The 20,041-nt window shown below is 55.1% G+C and overlaps 8 protein-coding genes across 8 annotated transcripts; 3 read left to right on the plus strand and 5 right to left on the minus strand.

Annotated features, from left to right (window-relative positions):
* Positions 1 to 32: 32 nt before the first annotated feature.
* Positions 33 to 1,518, minus strand: C8Q71DRAFT_741867 (uncharacterized protein). The gene is made up of 4 exons (XM_047922835.1): positions 1,081 to 1,518; positions 798 to 1,024; positions 622 to 733; positions 33 to 560 (listed from the first exon to the last, which is right to left on the minus strand). The coding sequence occupies exons 1-4, from the start codon at positions 1,352 to 1,354 to the stop codon at positions 292 to 294; spliced, it is 882 nt and encodes a 293-aa protein (XP_047782329.1). The 5' UTR covers positions 1,355 to 1,518; the 3' UTR covers positions 33 to 291.
* Positions 1,519 to 1,601: 83 nt separating this feature from the next.
* C8Q71DRAFT_741872 (uncharacterized protein) lies at positions 1,602 to 3,207 on the minus strand. Its single transcript, XM_047922836.1, has 4 exons — positions 2,937 to 3,207; positions 2,429 to 2,881; positions 2,315 to 2,373; positions 1,602 to 2,258 (listed from the first exon to the last, which is right to left on the minus strand). The coding sequence occupies exons 1-4, from the start codon at positions 2,959 to 2,961 to the stop codon at positions 1,938 to 1,940; spliced, it is 858 nt and encodes a 285-aa protein (XP_047782330.1). The 5' UTR covers positions 2,962 to 3,207; the 3' UTR covers positions 1,602 to 1,937.
* Positions 3,208 to 3,540: 333 nt separating this feature from the next.
* C8Q71DRAFT_741873 (sterol esterase) lies at positions 3,541 to 6,583 on the minus strand. The gene is made up of 16 exons (XM_047922837.1): positions 6,055 to 6,583; positions 5,801 to 5,997; positions 5,676 to 5,740; positions 5,609 to 5,621; positions 5,448 to 5,558; positions 5,321 to 5,386; positions 5,201 to 5,270; positions 5,053 to 5,143; positions 4,728 to 4,994; positions 4,606 to 4,673; positions 4,517 to 4,552; positions 4,378 to 4,447; positions 4,285 to 4,322; positions 4,123 to 4,229; positions 3,964 to 4,062; positions 3,541 to 3,903 (listed from the first exon to the last, which is right to left on the minus strand). Exons 1-16 carry the CDS (start codon positions 6,222 to 6,224, stop codon positions 3,686 to 3,688), a joined length of 1,686 nt encoding a protein of 561 aa, XP_047782331.1. The 5' UTR covers positions 6,225 to 6,583; the 3' UTR covers positions 3,541 to 3,685.
* Positions 6,584 to 7,319: 736 nt separating this feature from the next.
* On the minus strand, positions 7,320 to 8,180 carry C8Q71DRAFT_854724 (uncharacterized protein; the record flags this gene model as incomplete). Its single annotated transcript, XM_047927091.1, has 6 exons — positions 7,320 to 7,376; positions 7,429 to 7,526; positions 7,588 to 7,728; positions 7,796 to 7,907; positions 7,971 to 8,087; positions 8,154 to 8,180. 6 exons carry the CDS (start codon positions 8,178 to 8,180, stop codon positions 7,320 to 7,322), a joined length of 552 nt encoding a protein of 183 aa, XP_047782332.1.
* A 965-nt stretch (positions 8,181 to 9,145) lies between these two features.
* C8Q71DRAFT_820756 (cytochrome P450) lies at positions 9,146 to 11,849 on the plus strand (the record flags this gene model as incomplete). Its single annotated transcript, XM_047926187.1, has 12 exons — positions 9,146 to 9,232; positions 9,354 to 9,464; positions 9,634 to 9,768; positions 9,830 to 9,989; positions 10,047 to 10,130; positions 10,189 to 10,285; positions 10,340 to 10,460; positions 10,517 to 10,630; positions 10,688 to 10,862; positions 10,916 to 11,159; positions 11,218 to 11,600; positions 11,655 to 11,849. The coding sequence occupies 11 exons, from the start codon at positions 9,146 to 9,148 to the stop codon at positions 11,387 to 11,389; spliced, it is 1,500 nt and encodes a 499-aa protein (XP_047782333.1). The 3' UTR covers positions 11,390 to 11,600; positions 11,655 to 11,849.
* Positions 11,850 to 11,899: 50 nt separating this feature from the next.
* C8Q71DRAFT_741897 (saccharopine dehydrogenase) lies at positions 11,900 to 14,840 on the plus strand. The gene is made up of 8 exons (XM_047922838.1): positions 11,900 to 12,000; positions 12,057 to 12,176; positions 12,224 to 12,404; positions 12,452 to 12,599; positions 12,649 to 13,285; positions 13,341 to 14,127; positions 14,178 to 14,418; positions 14,478 to 14,840. Exons 2-8 carry the CDS (start codon positions 12,146 to 12,148, stop codon positions 14,694 to 14,696), a joined length of 2,244 nt encoding a protein of 747 aa, XP_047782334.1. The 5' UTR covers positions 11,900 to 12,000; positions 12,057 to 12,145; the 3' UTR covers positions 14,697 to 14,840.
* Positions 14,784 to 17,645, plus strand: C8Q71DRAFT_741899 (terpenoid cyclases/Protein prenyltransferase). Its single transcript, XM_047922839.1, has 9 exons — positions 14,784 to 15,359; positions 15,456 to 15,611; positions 15,661 to 15,744; positions 15,805 to 15,953; positions 16,007 to 16,429; positions 16,550 to 16,637; positions 16,734 to 16,867; positions 16,919 to 17,046; positions 17,105 to 17,645. The coding sequence occupies exons 1-9, from the start codon at positions 15,043 to 15,045 to the stop codon at positions 17,219 to 17,221; spliced, it is 1,596 nt and encodes a 531-aa protein (XP_047782335.1). The 5' UTR covers positions 14,784 to 15,042; the 3' UTR covers positions 17,222 to 17,645.
* Positions 17,646 to 17,794: 149 nt separating this feature from the next.
* Positions 17,795 to 19,948, minus strand: C8Q71DRAFT_804536 (uncharacterized protein). Its single transcript, XM_047925981.1, has 2 exons — positions 19,662 to 19,948; positions 17,795 to 19,601 (listed from the first exon to the last, which is right to left on the minus strand). Exons 1-2 carry the CDS (start codon positions 19,896 to 19,898, stop codon positions 18,180 to 18,182), a joined length of 1,659 nt encoding a protein of 552 aa, XP_047782336.1. The 5' UTR covers positions 19,899 to 19,948; the 3' UTR covers positions 17,795 to 18,179.
* Positions 19,949 to 20,041: the final 93 nt, after the last annotated feature.

Genomic DNA, 20,041 nt, shown 5'->3' on the forward strand with positions numbered 1-20,041 from the left:
ATTCAACAAGTCGCGTCTGCTGCTGACGATCTTGTCTCTCCCACAACCGAGGTCAATTCGTACGAATGCGAGTACATTTCTATGTCTGCGCTATGATTTACACATTACCACTCAACTCTATCATCGTCGGAGTCCAAGTACGGGATGCGCAAATATTTGTGTCTTGGCTCAAGAGCGTCCAACTCTGGGTGACGCGCTACTCCCGAACACAACACGACTCATCGCATGCGAAGATCAACAATACAAATACCCATTGCAGATATGAATCAATTACTACAACCGTCGCATGGCTCAAACCTGAACGAAGGTAAGTGCGACAACGCCGCTCGCCCCATACTCCGCCCCGAACGCGGCCGCATCGCCCGAGAGCAACAAAAAGTCCTCGGGCTCGTAGTACACGATGTCCGTGGCAGGCATCCCGCCATCGAAGTTGAACCATTGGGCAGTCACAGCGCCGTCGGCACCGTTAACGCGCCAAATGGCACTCTCGATGTCTTCTTGGGTGCCCGTCGCGAAGGTGAACGAGTTGGCGGCAGGTTCCGGGGGCGAGCGAGGGGCGGCTGGCAGGCATGTACAGTAAGCGCCTCGTAGTTCGCAGAACGGTGAAGCTGAATGGCTTACTAGGAGTGACGCCACCGATGTAGGCATAGTTGGTTGAGCCAGGGTCAAGGTCTGGGGATGTGCTCGCAAAGCCTGTGATCCCGCCGAAGAAAGTGAAGTCGGCGATACCGTTCTACAAGTCAAAGCACGATTGGTGAGTTGGCGGAGATAGATCAAGTTGATGGGAAGATTCGCACCAGTGTCACCAGATCGACAGGCTGATTGTTGCCGCAGTCAGCGTATTGAATTTGCAGAGCGTCAGCGGCGTCCGTGGTGATACCGTACTCTCCGAAATCGTTAGGGATGCGCGAGACGATGGCTCCTGATGGGACACCCGCCCCTGAGACGAGGAGCGTTCCCGTCCTAGTGGTACAACCAGGGTTGGGATCCGGGATGGGAGAGGCACGCGCGGTGAGGCTTTGCGCTAACGAGATGCGTAAGTTCCGACTCAATATGAAGCGACAAGACAGCTGAAAGTACCAGATCGGTAGAAGCTTGGCCTGTTGGGGGAGAGTCCCCGCCTGAGCCTCTGTGCGTTTGTCATCGGCACCACAGGAGCTCCCTTGATCGCCTTCAGGTTTACATCCACGGGATTGAGCAGGTGACCCCCCTTTCTCGAGCTGTCGGTGCGGCGAGAGAGCGTGCGGCTCGGCGGGGTCGGGATGGCGCTGACTGACGGTGCCGAAGCAGCGTTCGCCAGGAGAGCGGGCCCGGAGAGGAGGGAAAGAAGGACTACAAAGGCAGTGGTACGCATCTTGCTAGTTCGATATGTCTTGGTTATATTGAGTGTGACTTGAAGGAGTGTGGTGTGCGCGAAGGCCGGTGTGGAAGAGTCTTGACGAGGTCGGTGAATGGGAGGAAAAGTGACAGGGAACAACCGCGAGTATTCTGTGCTATTTTTATTGGTTTGAATGAGGCTAGCATTATGGCTGACAACATAGCTGTACGTAGGCGAGACGGGGTCAGCCTTGGGTCAGCGGTCAGCCTCTGGATGGTCGATTCGGAGGGCTCACTTCGACAACCTAAGTACTTGCTAATTCGGGCCAGTGCGCCAGATCTCGATCTGATCGCAGCGTCGGCAGCTTGAGCGCCTAGTGATTGTACGCTTGTCTCCGGCAACTTCTGGCCATGGTGGACTGCCCATGGTGGACGAGAACCCTGCGCCAGCGCCCATTCCTCAAGCTCACCGCTTGTCAACTTATGGATGCCTGGACAAAATACGATCAAGGGTTCAATCGGCTTTCATATAAGTACCACTGTCTCCGAGTCTAAGGCCCGGGGGAGTACATCTAGGTGTTTTTCTAACCCGTTCGCTGATGCCAATCACCACTCTGCCTTCACTCCGTTGGCAGATTCTCCGACCACGACGCGAACTTCTCTGCACCGGCGAGAAGCTCAGCAGTGTTCTTCTTAAGGGCTCCAATAGTATCTTTCCCCAAGGGGAAGTGCAGCGGAGGGTCCTCTAGCGCAGCGAGTCTGTAAACGAGCTTCACCGCTCCCGCGGCTGTCGGTCTTCCGGGAGGGAATGTCTCGGTGGCCAGGTAGCGTCGGGTAACTGCCGACGCCAACGTAGGCTTTGTATACGCGGGGTGAGGGTCGACGCGGAAGATGTTGGACAGTCCCTTCGTGCTGAACCCGCCTGAGTCGATGAGAGTGACCTGCAACCAAGTAAGCAACCGGACGCCCTGTGGTCATGACGACGGTGCGTATTCACCTTGATGTTCCATTCCGGGTCCAGCTCAGCGGCAAGGCCTTCGCTCAGTCCCTCAAAAGCTGGTCGCGCAGGGATGTGAGTACAGGCATATATTCGTCCCCCTTCAAAGCTCACCGCGTTTACTGGCACCATAGTACCCGATGCCTGGGGAGTTACCGTAGACAGCCATCGAGCTCATCTGTAAGAGCCGACCGCCTTGCGGCTGGTTGACGTCGCGGAAGACGCGCACTGCCTCCTTGCTGACATTGGCAGCACCGAAGAAGTTCACGTCGAACATCGCACGCGCTTGTTCCTCTGGCGTCCCCTCCACTTCCGCGAGTATGCCGAACCCTGCGTTGTTGTATACAACGTCGATGCGCCCGAACTTGGCCACGGCCTCGGCGAACGCCACCTTCACCTCCTCGGGCTTGGAGACGTCGAGTTTGACGATGAGGAGCTTGTCGGAGCTGTATTTGGCTGTAAGGTCCGCGAGTACCTCAGGCTTCCTGAGCGTGGCGATGACAATATCGCCCTTCTCCAGTACGAGCTCTGTCATGTTCCGGCCAAAGCCGCTGGAAGACCCAGTGACTGCGGATACTTCATGAATGATCTGATAACGCATGACAAGGAGGAACGCACTCACTGAACCATACTTGGGGAGAAGACATCTTGGTGGCGGTCTAGTTGGGTGTTCGTGTTGCTTCAATCCTGCCACAACACGGACCTCTCTCCCTCCTTTATACGCTAGCCTTCTCGGCCATCGCGGTAAGTTTCATTCGGTCTGAGACGACTGCTGTGCTTTCCGCGCCTTTGTATTCCCCATAAGTAAGGTATCTGGTAGCGAGACAACCCACGTTCATGGGGTACTTATGTGACTAATTGTGCAAGCCATCTGCTAAGTCCGAGTCCGTCGGCAATGGCTTTCTGTGTCTTTCCGCGAATAGGACGCGGCTAGAATCAACCCAAGAACGATCTCAATGCATAGACATACTTATCACTGTTGTACCCGGTTCGTCGGCTGTACCGGTGTGCATCAGGTTTCAATGCAACAGGTAGTGTCTACAAATCCCGGTGCCGGAGAAGATGAAAACGAAAGCTATTCTCGCGACGAGAGCCTTGTTTCATATTAACCATTAACATGACGAACACTCAGACCATACTATAGAGGACACTGTTTGTTGATAGTGTCGCGCCCTGCCATCACTCGTTGAAGTCTGAGCCCCCCGTTCGGCGCCGTTACAGCTCCCATATAAAAAATGTCGGCTCAAGCAATTGAACGTCATACATCGTCAATGTTCCGCATACATATCATTGCAGGGAGTGGACAGAGTGGGATGTCGTTAAAACGATTTAAGTACTTAGGCGTCTGAAAAGTTACTGACAAAGAGTACCTTACGATACCTGTAAAAAGAGCTGAGTTAACAAGTCCGTTTGGTTCAAACGATAGGTATCCTCCGTGATGTTGACCGAAGGTACGGGGTCGACGAATGTCAGCAAGGGAGGAGCGTCCATGGACGAGTTCCACAGCGGCCACGTGATGTTTGACAAGTAGCTGACGTTCGATGCAACATTACTAGGTGCATTTGGGTTGAGGTAGTGGGCGAAGTAGACTGCATGTGCATAATGCTCAGCGAAATGGAATGATCAGGCATCGCAAGCTGCAGACGTACTCAGTGCATCCGTCCCTATATAGTCGATGTCTGTGAAGAACTCCGGGATGTCGGCGGTGTGATATACGCCAGTGTAGGGGTCATCATTCCTCTTGAAGCCTGTCGCATGTCCATCAGGTCTGTTGTTGAGCTACAGCCTTGTGAGGTCGCTTCACTTACGGAAAGCCCATGCATTCTGAGTTTTTGATGCATGCTTCAGAAGGAACCGCCGTGGCGCCTGGAAGATGACGTCGCCTATGAAAGCCGCCATGCGCTTATACTGAGGGCTGCAGGTATCTGACGTCAGCTCACACAAAAACAACAGCTGAAGCGGGAACATACGTGATGTTGTACATGGAACCTGTTCCGAACGGAGAGCCCTACCGCAATGTCAGCAACTAGACAGCCAAATTTCGAGCGCGTTCTGTCACGTACCAAGCTTGGATCAGCCGGGTATGCTTGAGCAACCTCATCGATATCGCTATCCGAAAGGTTGAATAAATAGCTGTAATTCGAAGTACGTTGAGATCCATTCAGGTAAGTTGCGCTCATAGCACGAGCACGGGGGACTCACTTCACTTGTATGTATTGACGGAACTCGTCGTCCGTCCTGTGATGGGTCTGTTAGTGGGCCACACTGACGATGAAATGAATGCTACATACGTGACATTCAAACTCGTAAGTGCGAAAATCGTACCCTCATCCTCGCAATCCCCTGCAATAATGGGCACCTAGCATCCGATCTGAGCAGATCTATCCATCTAGTATATGAGGTTCACGCCGACCTTTGCAATGACACCGTCCTCGATCATGCGTGAAGGGTTGTACGGAATGATGTTGCCGTCAATGCGAGGCTGCCAAGCAAGGTTGTTACTCTGGTAGGAAGTGATACTCGGCGTAGCATTGACCGCAGCCCACAACGCTTCCAAGGGCGCATGTCGGAGACACTCCAGGGTGTCTGCTGCGCCAGTACAATTCGTGGACTGCACCAATTCGTCATAGTAGACTTGCCCGTCTGAGACGTTCGAGATGGCATGCGGAGATCCCGATTCCTTCCGCGACCGGTGAGACGCTGAGCTTGCACTTGATAAGCTGTCAGGCTGCACGTACCATGACAGCGCCGCGGAAGAGGCCACGAGTAGACCCGTTGTGCATGAGTAAGTGATAGCCTGTGGACTCCGATCCGGCACTCTCTCCCCAGCTTCAGTGGCGAGATCGTCAATAGCTAGCGTGCGACTCATACCAGCGGATTACCCACATGATGACTTTGTCAGGATCACCGCCGAAGGCGGAGATATGCTCATGAACCCACTCCATTGCCAGTTGTTCTGTCTCGAAGCTCAAGCTTCATATACACGACAGGATGATGACTACTTACGATCGCGCAGCCCAAGGTTCGTTGCACCTGCTTCCTGGACCTCCGCGCTCGCCAAAAATCCTAAGGCTGCGTACCAAGATGTTTGTGAGCATGGACAGACAGTATGAGCGGATTCGACGACGCTCACCATTCAGACGGTAGTTGACCGAGACAAAGACCACTGGCTCATTCAGGACGAGAGAACGCTCTACGATTGGTGCGCCCGGGTACGAAGAGGAGTCTCCTGTCTCGTAACCGCCTGAACAAGTGTTAATATAACACTAATACGAGGGCGTTCCCTGTACGTACCTCCAAAAAACCACTATAGCATTTGCATGAGCCAGCGTATACATCTGGCACTGCAGGTATAACGTACCATCAAAACAGGAAGTCCGTGATCTTGCTGCGCTGACGCAGGCGTAAGAACGTTGACAAACAAACCTATCGCGAAACACGGAAGTCGGTTCTGCAGGCCAGCAAGAAGATTATATCAATACGTACAGTCCTCCGACTCATTGATGATAGGAGTAACGTTCGCGATGGGATACGTAAACGGTGGTAGAGCGAACGGAAGTTGTCCAGCTTGTGAACTACCAATGGTACCCTGTTGCAGGCAAGCTGCACCATAGGCGGTAGCATTCCGGACGCCGATCCATGGCTTCGGCGGGCGTGCAGGTCTGAAGCGAAGGTCGCCGACGCTGAGTAGATCGGTGACGATCAGCGAACGGATTTCATCGAGGTAGCAGGACACTCACGGAGGGTCTGCATACGGAATACCCAGGAACGAGGAGACATTGCCTGAGGTGAATCCCTCGAAGACACCATAGGAGAGAGCGACGACTGGGTAATCTCCGTACAAGAATCGGGAAGCAAAGACGGAACTTGCAGACACCAAGGCCAGTCCAGAAAGCAAGACACGTTGCATCGTGATGAAGAGTCAAGGTTGAGGAAGTAGTCTCGGAGTCAAAGAGAGAATCGAAGAGGAAAGAGATGGTTATTGAGCGAGATGTTGTCCATCCTTAAGTACTCCTGTCAAGGTTGATAGCGCAGCGTCAACTCAGCACGAACATTGCGTCTTACGAGAATAGGCATATACCGCAGCTCGGCATGATGTCCGGGAAGAGCTCGAGCGCGACCTTCATGATCATGTTCAGACGATAGCTGTGCATTCCAGCCGCACTCGGCTGCATCGGGCGCCGTTCGTCTAATGGGTCGTTGTGCAATGGCAGGTAATCTTCCAGGAGACGCATGTAGTACGGCATTAAACAAGAATGCACTGGCAGCTGCTTCGGGTTGCACTCGGGGATCAGCCGACGATCAATGAAGTCTGAGAGTGAACAGACATACCCCTGTGGCGTGACTACCAGCGCACTCAGACTGCCAGGAGCAGTAGAATGCTGTGTCGGCTGCACAGACGAGTTGATGCGCTGAGCCATCCTCGAGCGATCAGGCAATACAACGACTGAACAGACATTGAACGCTGGTGATCGGCGCGCAGGGCCGGACCGTCACGATACCCGAGAGGCTTTGTAGCAGTATGAATAGGTGAGGCTGTAAGATATGGAAAGGGGGTTCCGAGTCAATACATCGTCTCCGCAAGCAGGGCTCGAGTAACTTACATACTCTGACGAAACCATAGTCGGTTGCCATTATGGCCTCGTTCCATCTGCATGGCCAGCAAGTGAAGGCAACATGCGGCGAATTCAACAACACTCGAACAGCAACAGTGCTTCAAGTTCACGATCGCTCGGGTCCAATGGGAACTTCTGCAAGTCTCGAGGAAAATCGTCGTCGACTCGCAACGGCACAGTACTGCATGTGCGCATGCACATACTCGCCGCCCCACAACTCTGGAAAATGGCCTCTATATTGTGAGGTCTATGCAAATACTGTTGGCAGCTATGATATGAAATTATGGCGACTTACTGTACGGTGTATCGCATGCGCAGCTGAGATGTCTGAAACGCTACACAGAAAATCCCTGAAATGCCACAGTTTGAAAACGTAGAGATAGTCTTCTCTAGACGGTCGTCGTCACGGGCACGACGGAGCTCGACAGCTGGACAAACGTGACGCTCTGTGCACACAAATCAGATCGACCGCCACCAATGCTGGACTCGAACACGTACCACGGCAGTTATGGACCCGAACGAGATTGCGTAACGGGAAAGGTCAGCGGTGAGAATAACGACATTCTGGGCGATCGCGAAGTACGTCTTCGGTGTGCCTAAGTACAACCATGCTGTTTAGCATGTTCTCAAGCGCACGGCGAACAAAGGGTAACGCACTTCCATCAGTGTTGACCCACTGCGCGGTGACCGCGCCCGTGGTCGGGTCGATCGTCCAGATGTCGCTCTCATATGGCTTGACAGTGCCCGACGCGGCGGTGAAGGAGTTGGCGCCACTTTGGGCCGGAGCGTTCGGCGAGGCTATGGGCGACGGAGACCGTCAGAAAGCTGCCAACGCCTCTGCAACATGGGTCGAACGTATATTCACCCTGGCTTCCGCCGATGTATGCGTAGTTGACCGTGCCGGCTACCAGGTTAGAGTTGGCATTTGCGAACCCGCCGATAGCCGCGAGGTTGGCAGTGTAATCCGATGACCCGTTCTAAAGCAGAGGCATGTCCGTTGAACTCATCGTACAAGGTTATGGAAAAAACCCGAAACGCACAAGCGTCTTGAGGTTGAGCGAGCTATAGCTGATGTCATCGGTACATTGCTGGTACGTGTCGAACTTAGTCTGAGCTGACACCGCGGGCAAACCAGGTTGTTCGAACTCCGAAAACCCCTACGAACATCGGTCCCGCCTGGGAACCTCTACGGACTCCGAATATTGTCAGAACATGCTGCGAACATGATGCGTTTCAGCCGATTTCAGCATGTTCGGAGGCCAAACATGCGTGTTTTCGGCGAACATGCTACGAACATGAGAAATGTAGGAGCATTTTCGGAGTCAGTCAAGCTCTCCGAAAAGGTTCCCATGGAGGACCGATGTTATTAGCATTTTCGGAGCCCGAAAAACCTGGTTTGCCCGCGGTGTGAGCGCTGAGCGGTGTCCTCGAGCGGCCACGTGTGCGGAGCACAAAATACCACGTGGAGGAGGCGGCTTGTTCCGAACCTACTTACCCGGGTTGCAGCAGGGCAGCGGCAGAACGGGCATTTTACATTCAATGTACGTTGAACATCCTGATCACGTCGAGGGCCCTTTATGCTGATCACTTAGCAGATATTTAGTATTCAGTGAGGTCTGCAGAGGTCTGTATTCATTTGCTCCTTACGCAGATTGAAGTTCATTGAACTCAGAGCATGCGGCATTGTCCCTGTGATCGCATCATGGCAGCAGTCACCACACGACTTCGCTCACAGTTCGCTCACTCAACTCAGGTTATACTTGGGTTATACATGGCTGAGACTCAAGTACCCTCGGGGAATGGCGCAAAGATCTTATTCGATGCGGGCCCATAGCTATCCAGCAGGCCTAGGGTATGCAACCGATGGTGAGTCGGCGCCGGCGTCAGTCGTTGTGGTGATTTGATGATGCTGTGCAGACATATCCCAATGCCAACAGCGGCAGTCTATACAGGCCTGAGGGGTGAGTTGAGTGCATTGACATGGAGTTATCCTCAATAAACGACGGACGTGTCGTTGTGCATGACTGGTTGACCAATCGGTCCTAGTCTCCGCCTTAAACATATATGAGCACGCCGTGTGAGTATGTACAAGCTTGACATTCCGACATGTCTCCGTCGGTTCGATTCCCCATCAAGCCGCCCCGCGGCCCGTGTGATCTATGACTGTTATGAGCGAAGGCCGCTCAGGCAGCCAGAACATCGCCTGCTTGTAACCATGGAGGTCTCGGTGACCGCCTCTGTGCTCGCTGGGCTCGCAGCCCTCTACGTCTTTGTGAATCATCTCTGGCCCAGCAAGCAGAACGTGAGTTTTGCTCGTCATGGATACCCGTGGACGTTTTCGCTGACCTCGGACCCATCGACTGCGATATCCAAACTATCGACTTACACCGATGAACTCACTCTGTACCGTCTCATCTGCCTAGCTCGCCCATATACCGACAGTGGGCGGTCCGTCGTTCCCTCTTTTATCTTACATCGGTGCATATCGCTACTTGTTCCACGCTCCGGAAGTGCTGGAAGAAGGGTATGTTAAGGTGAGCTTCCACCAGCGGATCTGTGTAATGTGGAACAACAACTCTGGGGAACTTGAAACGATAGCGTTGGCCTATGCAGTACTGTCATGCTTCTGCTGCACGGCCTCGCGTGCACATCCCTTATCTCAATGCGACCCACGGGAAGCTAATCTTGTGTGGATGACCGCAGCATAAGGGCGGGTTCTTCAAACACGCAGAGGTCGGTCGGAGGGGCTGGAGCGTCGTCGTCGCTTCGCCGAAGCATATCGACGAGCTGCGCAAGGCTGCCGACGATGAGCTCTCGTTTTCAGAGGCAACAAACGAGGTGTGTACCTTCCTTACATCGCCTACTGGCTCTGCTGATACTCAGCCATCATGTTTTGTAGGCTCTCCAGGTGGACTACACACTCGGCCCCAGTGTGCACATCAACCCATACCACATCCCAATCGTCCGCTCGAATTTGACGCGCGCTCTGGGCGGGCTCTTCCCGGAACTGCGTGACGAGATCATTCACTCATTCAAGACCGTGATCCCGGAAACAGACGGTGAATGAATACATGAATGGCGCACGTTTGCCGTCTAACCTAGTGTTTATGTATCAGATTGGGTGAAGGTCAATGTTTATTCGACTGTGATGGAGATTGTTTGCCGGACCAGCAACAGGCTATTTGTCGGGCTTCCGTTATGTAACTCGAGATCTCCGGGCGGGGTTGGCGTTTCTTACACGCGCAACTCGTTTCACAGGTCGGAATGAAGACTATTGCGCACTCAACAAGCAGTTCACCATTGATGTCTTCGCTGGAGCCCAAATCATCAATCTTTTCCCGAACCTTCTCAAGCCGTGAGTGCTACTTTGACTCTAGACCTGGGTCAATCTGTTGACTCCGTGCTGCAGGATCGCAGGACGTCTCTTAACCAATGTTCCCAAGAGCATTCGCCGTGGCGAGAAACACCTTGGCCCGGTCATTGAGGGGCGCTTCGAACACGAGCCGGGTGAGGAATGGGAGGGCAAGCCGGTGCGTCGGAACCTATCGCGTACGGGCCCAGGCTCTCTGACCCGGTGCTCGCCCAGGATGACATGCTCCAGTGGCTCATCGATGCAGCGGAAGGCGAAGAGCGCAGCGTTCGAGCTCTGGTGCTACGCATGCTTACCGTGAATATTGCTGCGATACATACGTCCTCCATAGTACGTTTCTCAGGTGCTTCATCGTGAATGTTCAATTCGCTGAGGTTGTTTTGATAGTCGTTCACTCAAGCTCTCTTACTCCTGGCTGCGCACTCGGAGTGTATACCGGCCCTAAGGGAGGAAGTCGAGCCTATCGTGCGCGAGGAGGGTTGGACGAAGGCTGCCATGAACAAGATGCGCCGCGTGGACAGCTTCCTGAAAGAGACCCAGCGATTCCTCGGTCTTGGCGCCAGTGAGTCTCTCACGGTCAAGTCCCATTCGACCTGACGGTACCAACTGGTGCAGAATCCATGACGCGGAAAGCACTCAAAGACTTCTATTTCTCGGACGGAACATACATTCCCGCTGGGACCATGATCTCCGCACCTTCGTACAGTCTCCACCACGACGGCCACTTCTACGACAATCCCACCGTGTTCGACCCGTTCCGCTTCGCACGTATGCGCGACGACGACGGCGAAGGCCTGCGGCACCAGATGGTCGCAACGAGTCCTGACTACATTCCGTTCGGCCACGGGCGGCATGCATGGTGCGTACAGTTCCGCACCCAAGACTTACCGCAGGCGCCGCTAAACTTGCCTAATCAGCCCCGGTCGATTCTTCGCTGCCAATGAGCTTAAAGCCATGCTCGCGCACTTTGTTGTGACATACGATGTCAAGATGGAGCGTGAGGGCCAGATGCCGAACGAGCGCTGGTTTGGTACATCGCTAGTACCTGATCGTAATGCACAGGTGCTCATCCGCAAGCGACGTGATTGAGACTGAGGATATCGACTTGCATTCAGTGGCCGTCTGGCTTATTGCATATACACATATATTCGTTACAACCTGTGTTGACTCGGACAAGTGCTTCTGTGTTTGTACCCATCATGTAGTCTGCAATTGGTGCACTCCATTTGTACGTAGGACTAGTATCACGGACCTGGGGTATGACGTTAATATATGGTCGGATACATGGAAACGGCGCCAAGTGTGTTTAAAGCATGTCTTGAAAGCAGCGCCATGGCTAATGCACTTGTCCTAGTAGGGGGGGGGAGGAGAAGGAGAAAGAGCCTACGTATTCGCCGGCTGACGACACTGCGGCGCTGATGGACTTCATCGAAAACGACGGTGTTCTGGTTCCAACCACGGCTCCGTATTGTACTACTACATGATATAGAGACATCATGTTCTACCACTGCCAAGGGCCAGACGTAGTATGTAAACGCGCACACGTGATCGCGTCTCCGGTTCTGCATCGGATGGCAGCAGCCTCTACCTACGCCGTACCTGGAGATCCTCACTGATTCAATCCTCCTGTATGCAACAAATATTCAGCAGTACATCCGTCTAAGTTGATAACATTGTCCCACGTCCAACCTTGGCACTCGGTGGGTTCATTTGAATTTTTGTTTGCAGAGGGCGTCTAAGTATCTAATCTCATGAGATACGATCGAGATTTCACAGATCTATCCTCGAGTCAAATCCTGTACCCTCACTGAGTTTCTCCTCTCACCAACACGACAGGTACTAGCCATGGCTCCCCTTACTCATCGCTCAATCAAGGGTGGGTACCATGTTCTATCATAAGTGTATACGTCTGACGGAAACCAGATGGTTGGTTCAGGGAGATCTCATCGCAGTGGCCGGGCCAGGCGATGACCCTCAAGGTCAAGAAAATCCTCCACGTCGAGAAGTCTCTGTACCAGGATGTGCTCGTCTTCGAGTCTGAGACATATGGAAACGTCCTTGTGCTCGACGGTGTCATCCAGTGCACCGAGCGCGATGAATTTTCGTAAGTGCGCTCAAGCCCGAATAAGATCGAATCTGATCTTTGTACAGCTACCAGGAAATGATCGCACATCTTCCTTTGGCTAGCCATCCGAATCCGAAGAAGGTGCTGGTCATTGGCGGTGGTGACGGTGGTGTCGTCCGGGAGGTGTTGAAGCATGACACCGTTGAGAATGTTGTGCTCTGCGACATCGACGAGGTATGTACCACGCCTATCCGTTGCATCGGTATGTCTCACCTGCGATTAGGCCGTAATCAGAGTCTCGAAGAAATACTTGCCGCACATGTCTTCTCTTCTTTCTGACCCGCGAGTCACGGTCTTCGTTGGTGATGGCTTCAAGTTCCTCGAGGAGAACACCTCCACCTACGACGTGATTGTCACCGACTCCTCTGACCCAGTCGGTCCTGCCGAGGCCCTCTTCCAAAAGCCCTACTTCCAGCTCCTCTACAACGCGCTCACTCCCGGCGGTCATATCTCTACTCAGGCAGAGTGCCTGTGGCTGCATCTCCCTCTCATCAACGATCTGCGCAAGACGACTCGCGAACTCTTCCCTGTTGCGGAATACGCGTTCACCACAATTCCTACCTACCCATCAGGCCAAATCGGCTTCGTTATCTGCTCTAAGGAGGCCAGCCACAACGTGCGTGTGCCGCTACGCAAGGTCACGCCCACCCGGTACTACAATGCCGAGGTGCACAAGGCAGCCTTCGTCTTACCCGAGTTCGGACGTTCTTTGGTCGAGGATGGGAAGGATATCACGCCCAAGCTGGGCAAGGCAGACACGGGCAAGTCCCGCAAGAAGGTGCTGCTGCTCGGAAGCGGCATGGTGGCCCGTCCCGCCGCGGAGTATGTCGTCCGCGAGCCGGAGAACAGCTTGACGATTGGTACGTCGGCGTCTGTGATTGGGACACAGTTACACGTGTGCTTACGGTTCCGTAGCCTGCAGGACGCTCGCAACCGCCAAGGGTCTTGCTGCGGACCTCCCGAACACGACCGCTATTTCCCTCGATGCAAGCAACACCGAGGCGCTTGAGAAGGCTGTCGCGGAGCACGATCTGGTCATCTCGCTCATTCCCTACACCTACCACGCCACCGTCATCAAGGCAGCGATCAAGGGCAAGACGCATGTCGTCACGACCAGCTACGTCAGCCCTGCGATGCACGAGCTCGACGCCGCCGCTAAGGAGGCCGGCATCGTCGTCTTCAACGAGATCGGGCTCGACCCGGGCGTGGATCACCTGTACGCTGTGAAGGTGATCGACGAGGTGCACGCCAAGGGCGGCAAAGTGAAGGAGTTCTACTCGTACTGCGGCGGCCTGCCCGCGCCCGAGGCGTCGGGCAACCCGCTCGGTTACAAGTTCTCATGGTCCGCGCGTGGCGCGCTCCTGGCACTACTCAACTCGGCGTCGTTCGTCTCGGAGGGAAAAGAGGTCAGCGTGGACGGCAAGGACCTGATGGCGACCGCGAAGCCCTATTACATCTCGCCGCCGTACGCGTTCGTCGCGTACCCGAACCGCAACTCGGTTCCGTTCCGCGAGTTCTACCAGATTCCGGAGGCGCAGACAGTCGTGCGCGGCACCCTGCGCTACCAGGGCTTCCCCGAGTTCGTCAAGGCGTTTGTCGCGCTGGGCTGGTTGAACCCCGAGAAGAAGGATTGGCTCTCGGAGAACCTCACCTGGGCGGAGGTCATGCAGAAGGCGATCGGTGCGAGCGATGCTAGCGAGAGGTGAGACATCAACATGACTGTCCGTTTGTCAGGAGTTGACGGCTTTTCAGTACGCTCATCGCGAAGGTCAAGGAGCTCTGCACTTTCCCTGATGCGTCGGAGAGCCATCGTATCATCTCCGGCCTGAAATGGCTGGGCCTGTTCTCGACGGAGAAGGTGGAGCCGCGCGATGGGAACCTGCTCGACACGCTCTGCGCACGCATGGAGAACCTCATGAAATTCGAGGAGGGCGAGCGGGACTTTGTCATGCTGCAGCACAAGTTCGTGGTCGAGTACCCCGATGGCAAGCAGGTATGTTGGCGAAAATCACTTCTGATATTGAACGGCACTCACTGACATCGTGCGCGCAGGAGACCATCACGTCCACCTTGGAGGCGTATGGTGACCCGACTGGCCACTCGGCCATGGCGCTCTACGTCGGTGTTCCCTGCGGTATCGCCGTCCAGCTCGTCCTCGATGGCGTTCTTAGTACACCCGGTGTCCACGCGCCTTACAGCCCAGAGGTCTGCAACATCCTCCGGGCCAAGGTCGAGGAGGAAGGGCTCGGTCTGACTGAGAGGGTCTTGTAAGTTGGGTCAACACGCAGTCACCAAAAACGAAAGGCACGCAGTGCTTGATGTAGACGTGAGATGTATCGCTATGTAGCCGAAACATAAGACAATGTATTGGTAGAGAGTAGGATGTCAACAACGCAAGGCGTCATTGTTTCGGGATGCGGAGCGCTTGTGAGGGACAATAGCGCTGTTCTGGTCCACCATGTGCATTAACCCTATTCAGGTCCTCTTCTTGCCTTCATTCGTGATTCGGACTGTACAGAAGACCTGGCTTGCTTGGATTATCAGCGTGATCTAAAGCTTGTTCCGTGCTTGATCTACACTGTACAGTCTCGAGCGAGCGGCCCTCAACCTGAATCTCATGGCGTCTCCTCGAGACTTACGGCCCACTCCTACGGATGGCTACTCAACAGCTACCTCGTTTATGCAGCAGGATACTGAGGAGACTCTTCTAGCTCATCTTCCCCAATCACTAGCTTCAGGGGGTGTAATAGCCAGCCAGAATGTGCCTGCCGTCCTCCAGCGGAACGTTCATATGCAGTATCTCCTGCGCAACTTGCGACAAGGCTTCCCCCAACGATATACTGGCCAGGATGCGAGTCAGGCGTGGCTCATGCACTGGACGTTCCAGGCATTCAGTTGCCTCGGTGTTGGGATGGATGGAGAGACGAAGAGAAAGTGAGTCCGCTCGTCCAGGTCGTTGCTTTTGCGGCGCCTGTTGCACGACTCAACCACCCTTGGACGCAAGCCGTTAATATGAATCTGCTATGCTAGGGCACGCGAGAAGATATTGGCCATGCAACACGAATCTGGAGGGTTTGGCGGAGGTCCAAGCCAGGCTCCGCATCTACTAGCCACCTATGCTGCAGTCTCTGCACTTGCAGTCGTCGGAGAACCTGGACCCGGCGGGGGTTGGGATGAGATCGATAGGTACGTCTTTGCGTTTGTAGTCTACGGCACCAGTAACGCTGGAACTCAGGCAGAAGATGTACGAGTTCTTCATGTCAGTGAAGCAATCCGACGGGTCCTTCCTGGTATCTCACCATGGAGAGGTGGACGTCAGGTGAGCCCCTTCGCTTCGCTTCGGTTGACGTTGTTCTCACTGAATTGGTTCATTATGCAGAGGACTATACTGTCTTCTTGCGGTCGCGACACTCCTCAACTTGTTGACTCCAGAGCTACTCCAGGGCGTACCTGAGTTCATCGCAAGCTGTCAGACCTACGAGGGTGGTTTTGGCAATGCTTCTTTCCCGGACTGGGCATTCAGCACTGGTGTGTCCGATTCATGTCGCATTGCCTGGGTCTGCTTAGGTTTGGCTGTGTAGATGGCTATGACCCAGCAGCCCCTCGTCCCGTCCTAGGTGAAGCTCACGGCGGCTACACCTTCTGTGCACTCGCTTCTTGGGTATTCCTCCAACCCTATCTCCGCATCTACTATAAGTCCAAGCCCCCGTCCACCGCCGATGCACCTGCTGCCATTGACCGGATTCCGCCTACCATCAACATGCGTTCCCTCATCCGTTGGCTCACGCATATGCAGGGCACTGGCATCGAACTTGGAGGCTTCAAAGGCAGGACAAACAAGCTCGTAGACGGGTGCTACAGCTGGTGGGTCGGCGGTTGCTTCCCCCTCGTGGACGGCCTGTTGGGCCCAGGCGCTTCCGCTGCTACACACGAAACTGAGACGGCTACCAAGGCAGAACATGCGCAGGCGTCTGCGGAAGACAATGACTGGCTCGACATTGACGGTGGGTGAATTCGCCGACTAGCGCGGGCTTCCCGGTCATCATGCATGATGGCCGGACTCCTCGCGCACAGTCCGACATGTATGCGTAATGACCGGAGCGACTGACTTGGCCCGCCTACAGACGCACTATTCAATCGCGAGGCGCTGCAGGAGTACGTCTTGTTCGCCGGTCAACATCCTGCCGGCGGATTGAGAGATAAGCCGCCCAAGTGAGTTCGATGTAACCACACCCCTGCCATCATGATATCCTGAATGCCCGGCTCTGAGCCGTGAACGAATTCGCTGTTGCTGACGCCATCTGCCAGACACCCGGATTCGTACCACACTTTGTACTGCCTTGCTGGTCTTTCCGCGGCTCAACACCGCGTTGGCCCCGATCACTCGCGGAGGGAAGCTCTGCTCCAGAGCTGGGATGCAGACGCAGCCCGACAGAAGGCCGGTACGTGTGTTTGACCGTTCTTCACGTAGTGTTTTAATTCACAGGACACAGTTGCGTCCGGTCCTCCGGACTCGCAGGAGCGTCTAGACAGTCTGCGCCGAGAATCCTTCCTTGACGCCCTGTGCTGGTTGGAAGACGAAGGCGCGGACAAGTACGTCGGAGGGTCTGCGAATCGTGTGGTGAGCTTTCTCCCATGCCTGTCTTCCCTGTGCGGTGCGTTAACACACCGCTTGATAGAATGCGACCCAGCCTCTGTTCAATCTGACGATCACCCATACCGAGCTTATGATGAAGCACTTCTACCAACAGAATTTGCCTTCGCGGGTACCGAAGGCGGCAGCAACGCGCCCTTGACTCCATGCTCATCTCCGTTTTTGGAAGCAAGCTTTGATCTAAACGCGGATGACATGTGCGTCCTGTGATGCGACGTTGGTAGGGATGGTAGTACAATGTCCTGAAGTGCTGTAAAACTCTGAACCGGTATGACAATAGCTTCCAGGCAGTTGCGGGGTCCGTGAGTCTTTCATGGGTTTGTGCCCCTCATCATGCTAAACAATGTCTCTATAACGAGTGTTGCGATCACCGTTGTAGCACTTGGACGTGATCTCCGGGTTATTGAGACTGGCGCGCCCAAGGGCCCCGGTAATGATCCATCGCGGCTTCTGGCTCCCAAGTTAGACTTCGTGGTGGCCGTGTGTGGACAACAGCAGGATGGTCTCCGGTCATCGGTTGTCGAGGTCATTGATCATGATTCAGCCCTACAAATACACCCTCAGCGTCAACCAATATCAATGGTTGGCCACCGATACGTATCATCAGACATCGAGGTTGGTGTCCTCCGAGGCGCAGTTCCTACCGGGCGTCACGTGCGGCTAGCATTCATTGAGGCTTCCGCTTCGACCCCGGGCCAATTCCTGGCATATGGTTCGTCCTGGGTTCGTCCATCGCCAGGAGGAGCATCAGTCCAAGCGGCCAATGTGGCCATGTTCCGAGTCATCGCGGCGGCGATAGTGTAATAGACAAAGGGCGGCCGCGACTTCTACAATTATTCAATGGCTGGGCCGAGAGTCGGATGGCACTACAGTATACGTTTTCAAGGCTATCCTTGACTTCGTCTCCGGGGTAGAACCCTGAAGTCAATGCTGTACCGCTAGATCCTAAATATAAGAAAATACAAGCCCTACATCCACGACATTCGTCCTGAGGTTAGATAGAAAGAAACTCTACATATACTGAGCATGGTTAATTAAAGTCAGACTGGAGGGGTAGTAGGCGTGTATACTGCGACTTCTAACGTGTCGGCACGAATATATCAGATTCCATGCTGGAGGAAAGCAACACGGCCCCTCTCTTCTCTGCGCGCCTTGATGACCACGGGGAGGACCTTCACCACCTCGTTCCACCGGACCCAAGAGTCGCATATCATCGTGCGGCGCTCGTCGAATATCCCCGCGTTATCCAGCGCGAGGCCGTACGCGTCCGGCCAGCGCAGCCCCGCCACGATCTCGCACACGGGCGTACAGAGCTGGCTGAGGAAGAGGGCGACCGAGTCCGCGGCGGCGATGTTCGACGCGCCGACGGACAGCTTCTCGAGCGATCTGAACGGCTGCTCGACTGCCCTGGAGGGCCGCGCGTCGGCGTTGATGTAGAGCCCGAGGTGGCGCAGGCGGAGACAGTGCCTTGCGAAAGGGATGAGAGCACCCAGCGTGAGGGGCGAGGGCGTGAACTCGATGACGGCCGAGCTGTTGAGCATGAAGTGCTCTAGGCCTGGCCACGCGAGCGCGAACTCCTCCATGTCGTGGTCCTGTAGGCACGGGGCGTAGTCCCACCTGAACTCGAAGGAGGTTATGCGCCTACATGCGAAGAGCGGCCGAAAGGTCGCGATGCTCGGACGTGCGTCCATGGGAGGAGCGGGGACAACGAGAGAGACGTCTGGACATAAAATGAAGTCGACCGTGAGTTCGACCAGCTCAGGACAGTTCCGCGCGACCGTCGAGAAGAATGTCTCCAGTACGTCTGGATCGACGACATCGACTGCATGCACGTGAAGGCGGGTCAACCTCTCAGGGAAGAATGGAGACTGGAGGAACCGCGTCGCGGCGGGTATACGGGCACTGAAGCTCATTCGCCGGAGGACAGGAAAAGCGTCCTCCTGGAGCTCGGGAGAAAATCCCAGGACGTCCATAGGGTCGCCCATGCCGCCCTCGTCCGGGCCCGCGAGGGCGACCTCTCGCAGGTCCTCCAGGCGGGACAGCTCCTCCATGATACTATTCGTCGAGCCACACAGCGGGATGTCGACCTTCTGCAATTTCAGTAAGTTCTCCAGGAGCCGGCAGATATCCTCCTCGAGCTCGCGCACGGGTCCGCGCCGGCGCAGCGTCAGATGCGTGAGGTTCGGCGCCCACTGGCTGATCTGGTACACAAAATCAATCGCCGTCGTCGAGTAGCTGCCCGGGGGCAGGATCTGCACGTCGAGCTCGCGCAGGCCCCTGTGCATGAGGCTGAGCGACTGCAGCTGCGTGTCGGGGGTGTGCACGTGCCAGACGATGGTCTGGAGGTTCGGCAGGATCCCGCCCCTCACTATCTTCCGTGTGGTGGACATGAAGAAGACGGAGTTGTCGAGGACCTTCGTGCGGTACTTCGGGGACCGCTCGTCGAACACGAGCCGGCGGACGTGCGTCGAGTAGCGCGAGAACCGCTGCCAATCCTTCTGATAGATATCTCGCTTGAATTTCTGAGGGGCATTTCAAGTTATCAGGTTCTGCTCTTCCCTCTGTGGTGAAACGGCACTGACGAATGACTGCAACATACGGCCGCCTTCGCCCATCTTCTTCATCGGCTTCGCAAACGGGCAGAGCATGCTGAACAGTCGGTGGAGGTCATCCACCTCGCGCCACAGCACGCCGAGCGCGATCTCCGACCATCGTCTGCAGACGCACGCCGCCCGTGCGAGCGAGCGGTTGTCGAGGAACGCGAGGATGATCGCGACGAGCTCGTTTACCTCGCCGAGGGCTCTCGCGGGAGGTGCCATGTCCGAGCGGGCGTGCCAGGGAACTCCAAGTGGAGAGGCTGGGGGCGATGTAGGACACCGGCTATGTTCTCGGCGTCCTATAAGCGTGTCGGGGCGCCGGGCATCATCGTGCGGCTAGGTTGCCGAGATCGAGGGTGTCGTTC

The sequence above is a fragment of the Rhodofomes roseus genome (assembly GCF_022264815.1).
Source record: "Rhodofomes roseus strain CIRM-BRFM 1785 chromosome Unknown C8Q71scaffold_4, whole genome shotgun sequence".
Taxonomy (NCBI): domain Eukaryota; kingdom Fungi; phylum Basidiomycota; class Agaricomycetes; order Polyporales; family Fomitopsidaceae; genus Rhodofomes; species Rhodofomes roseus.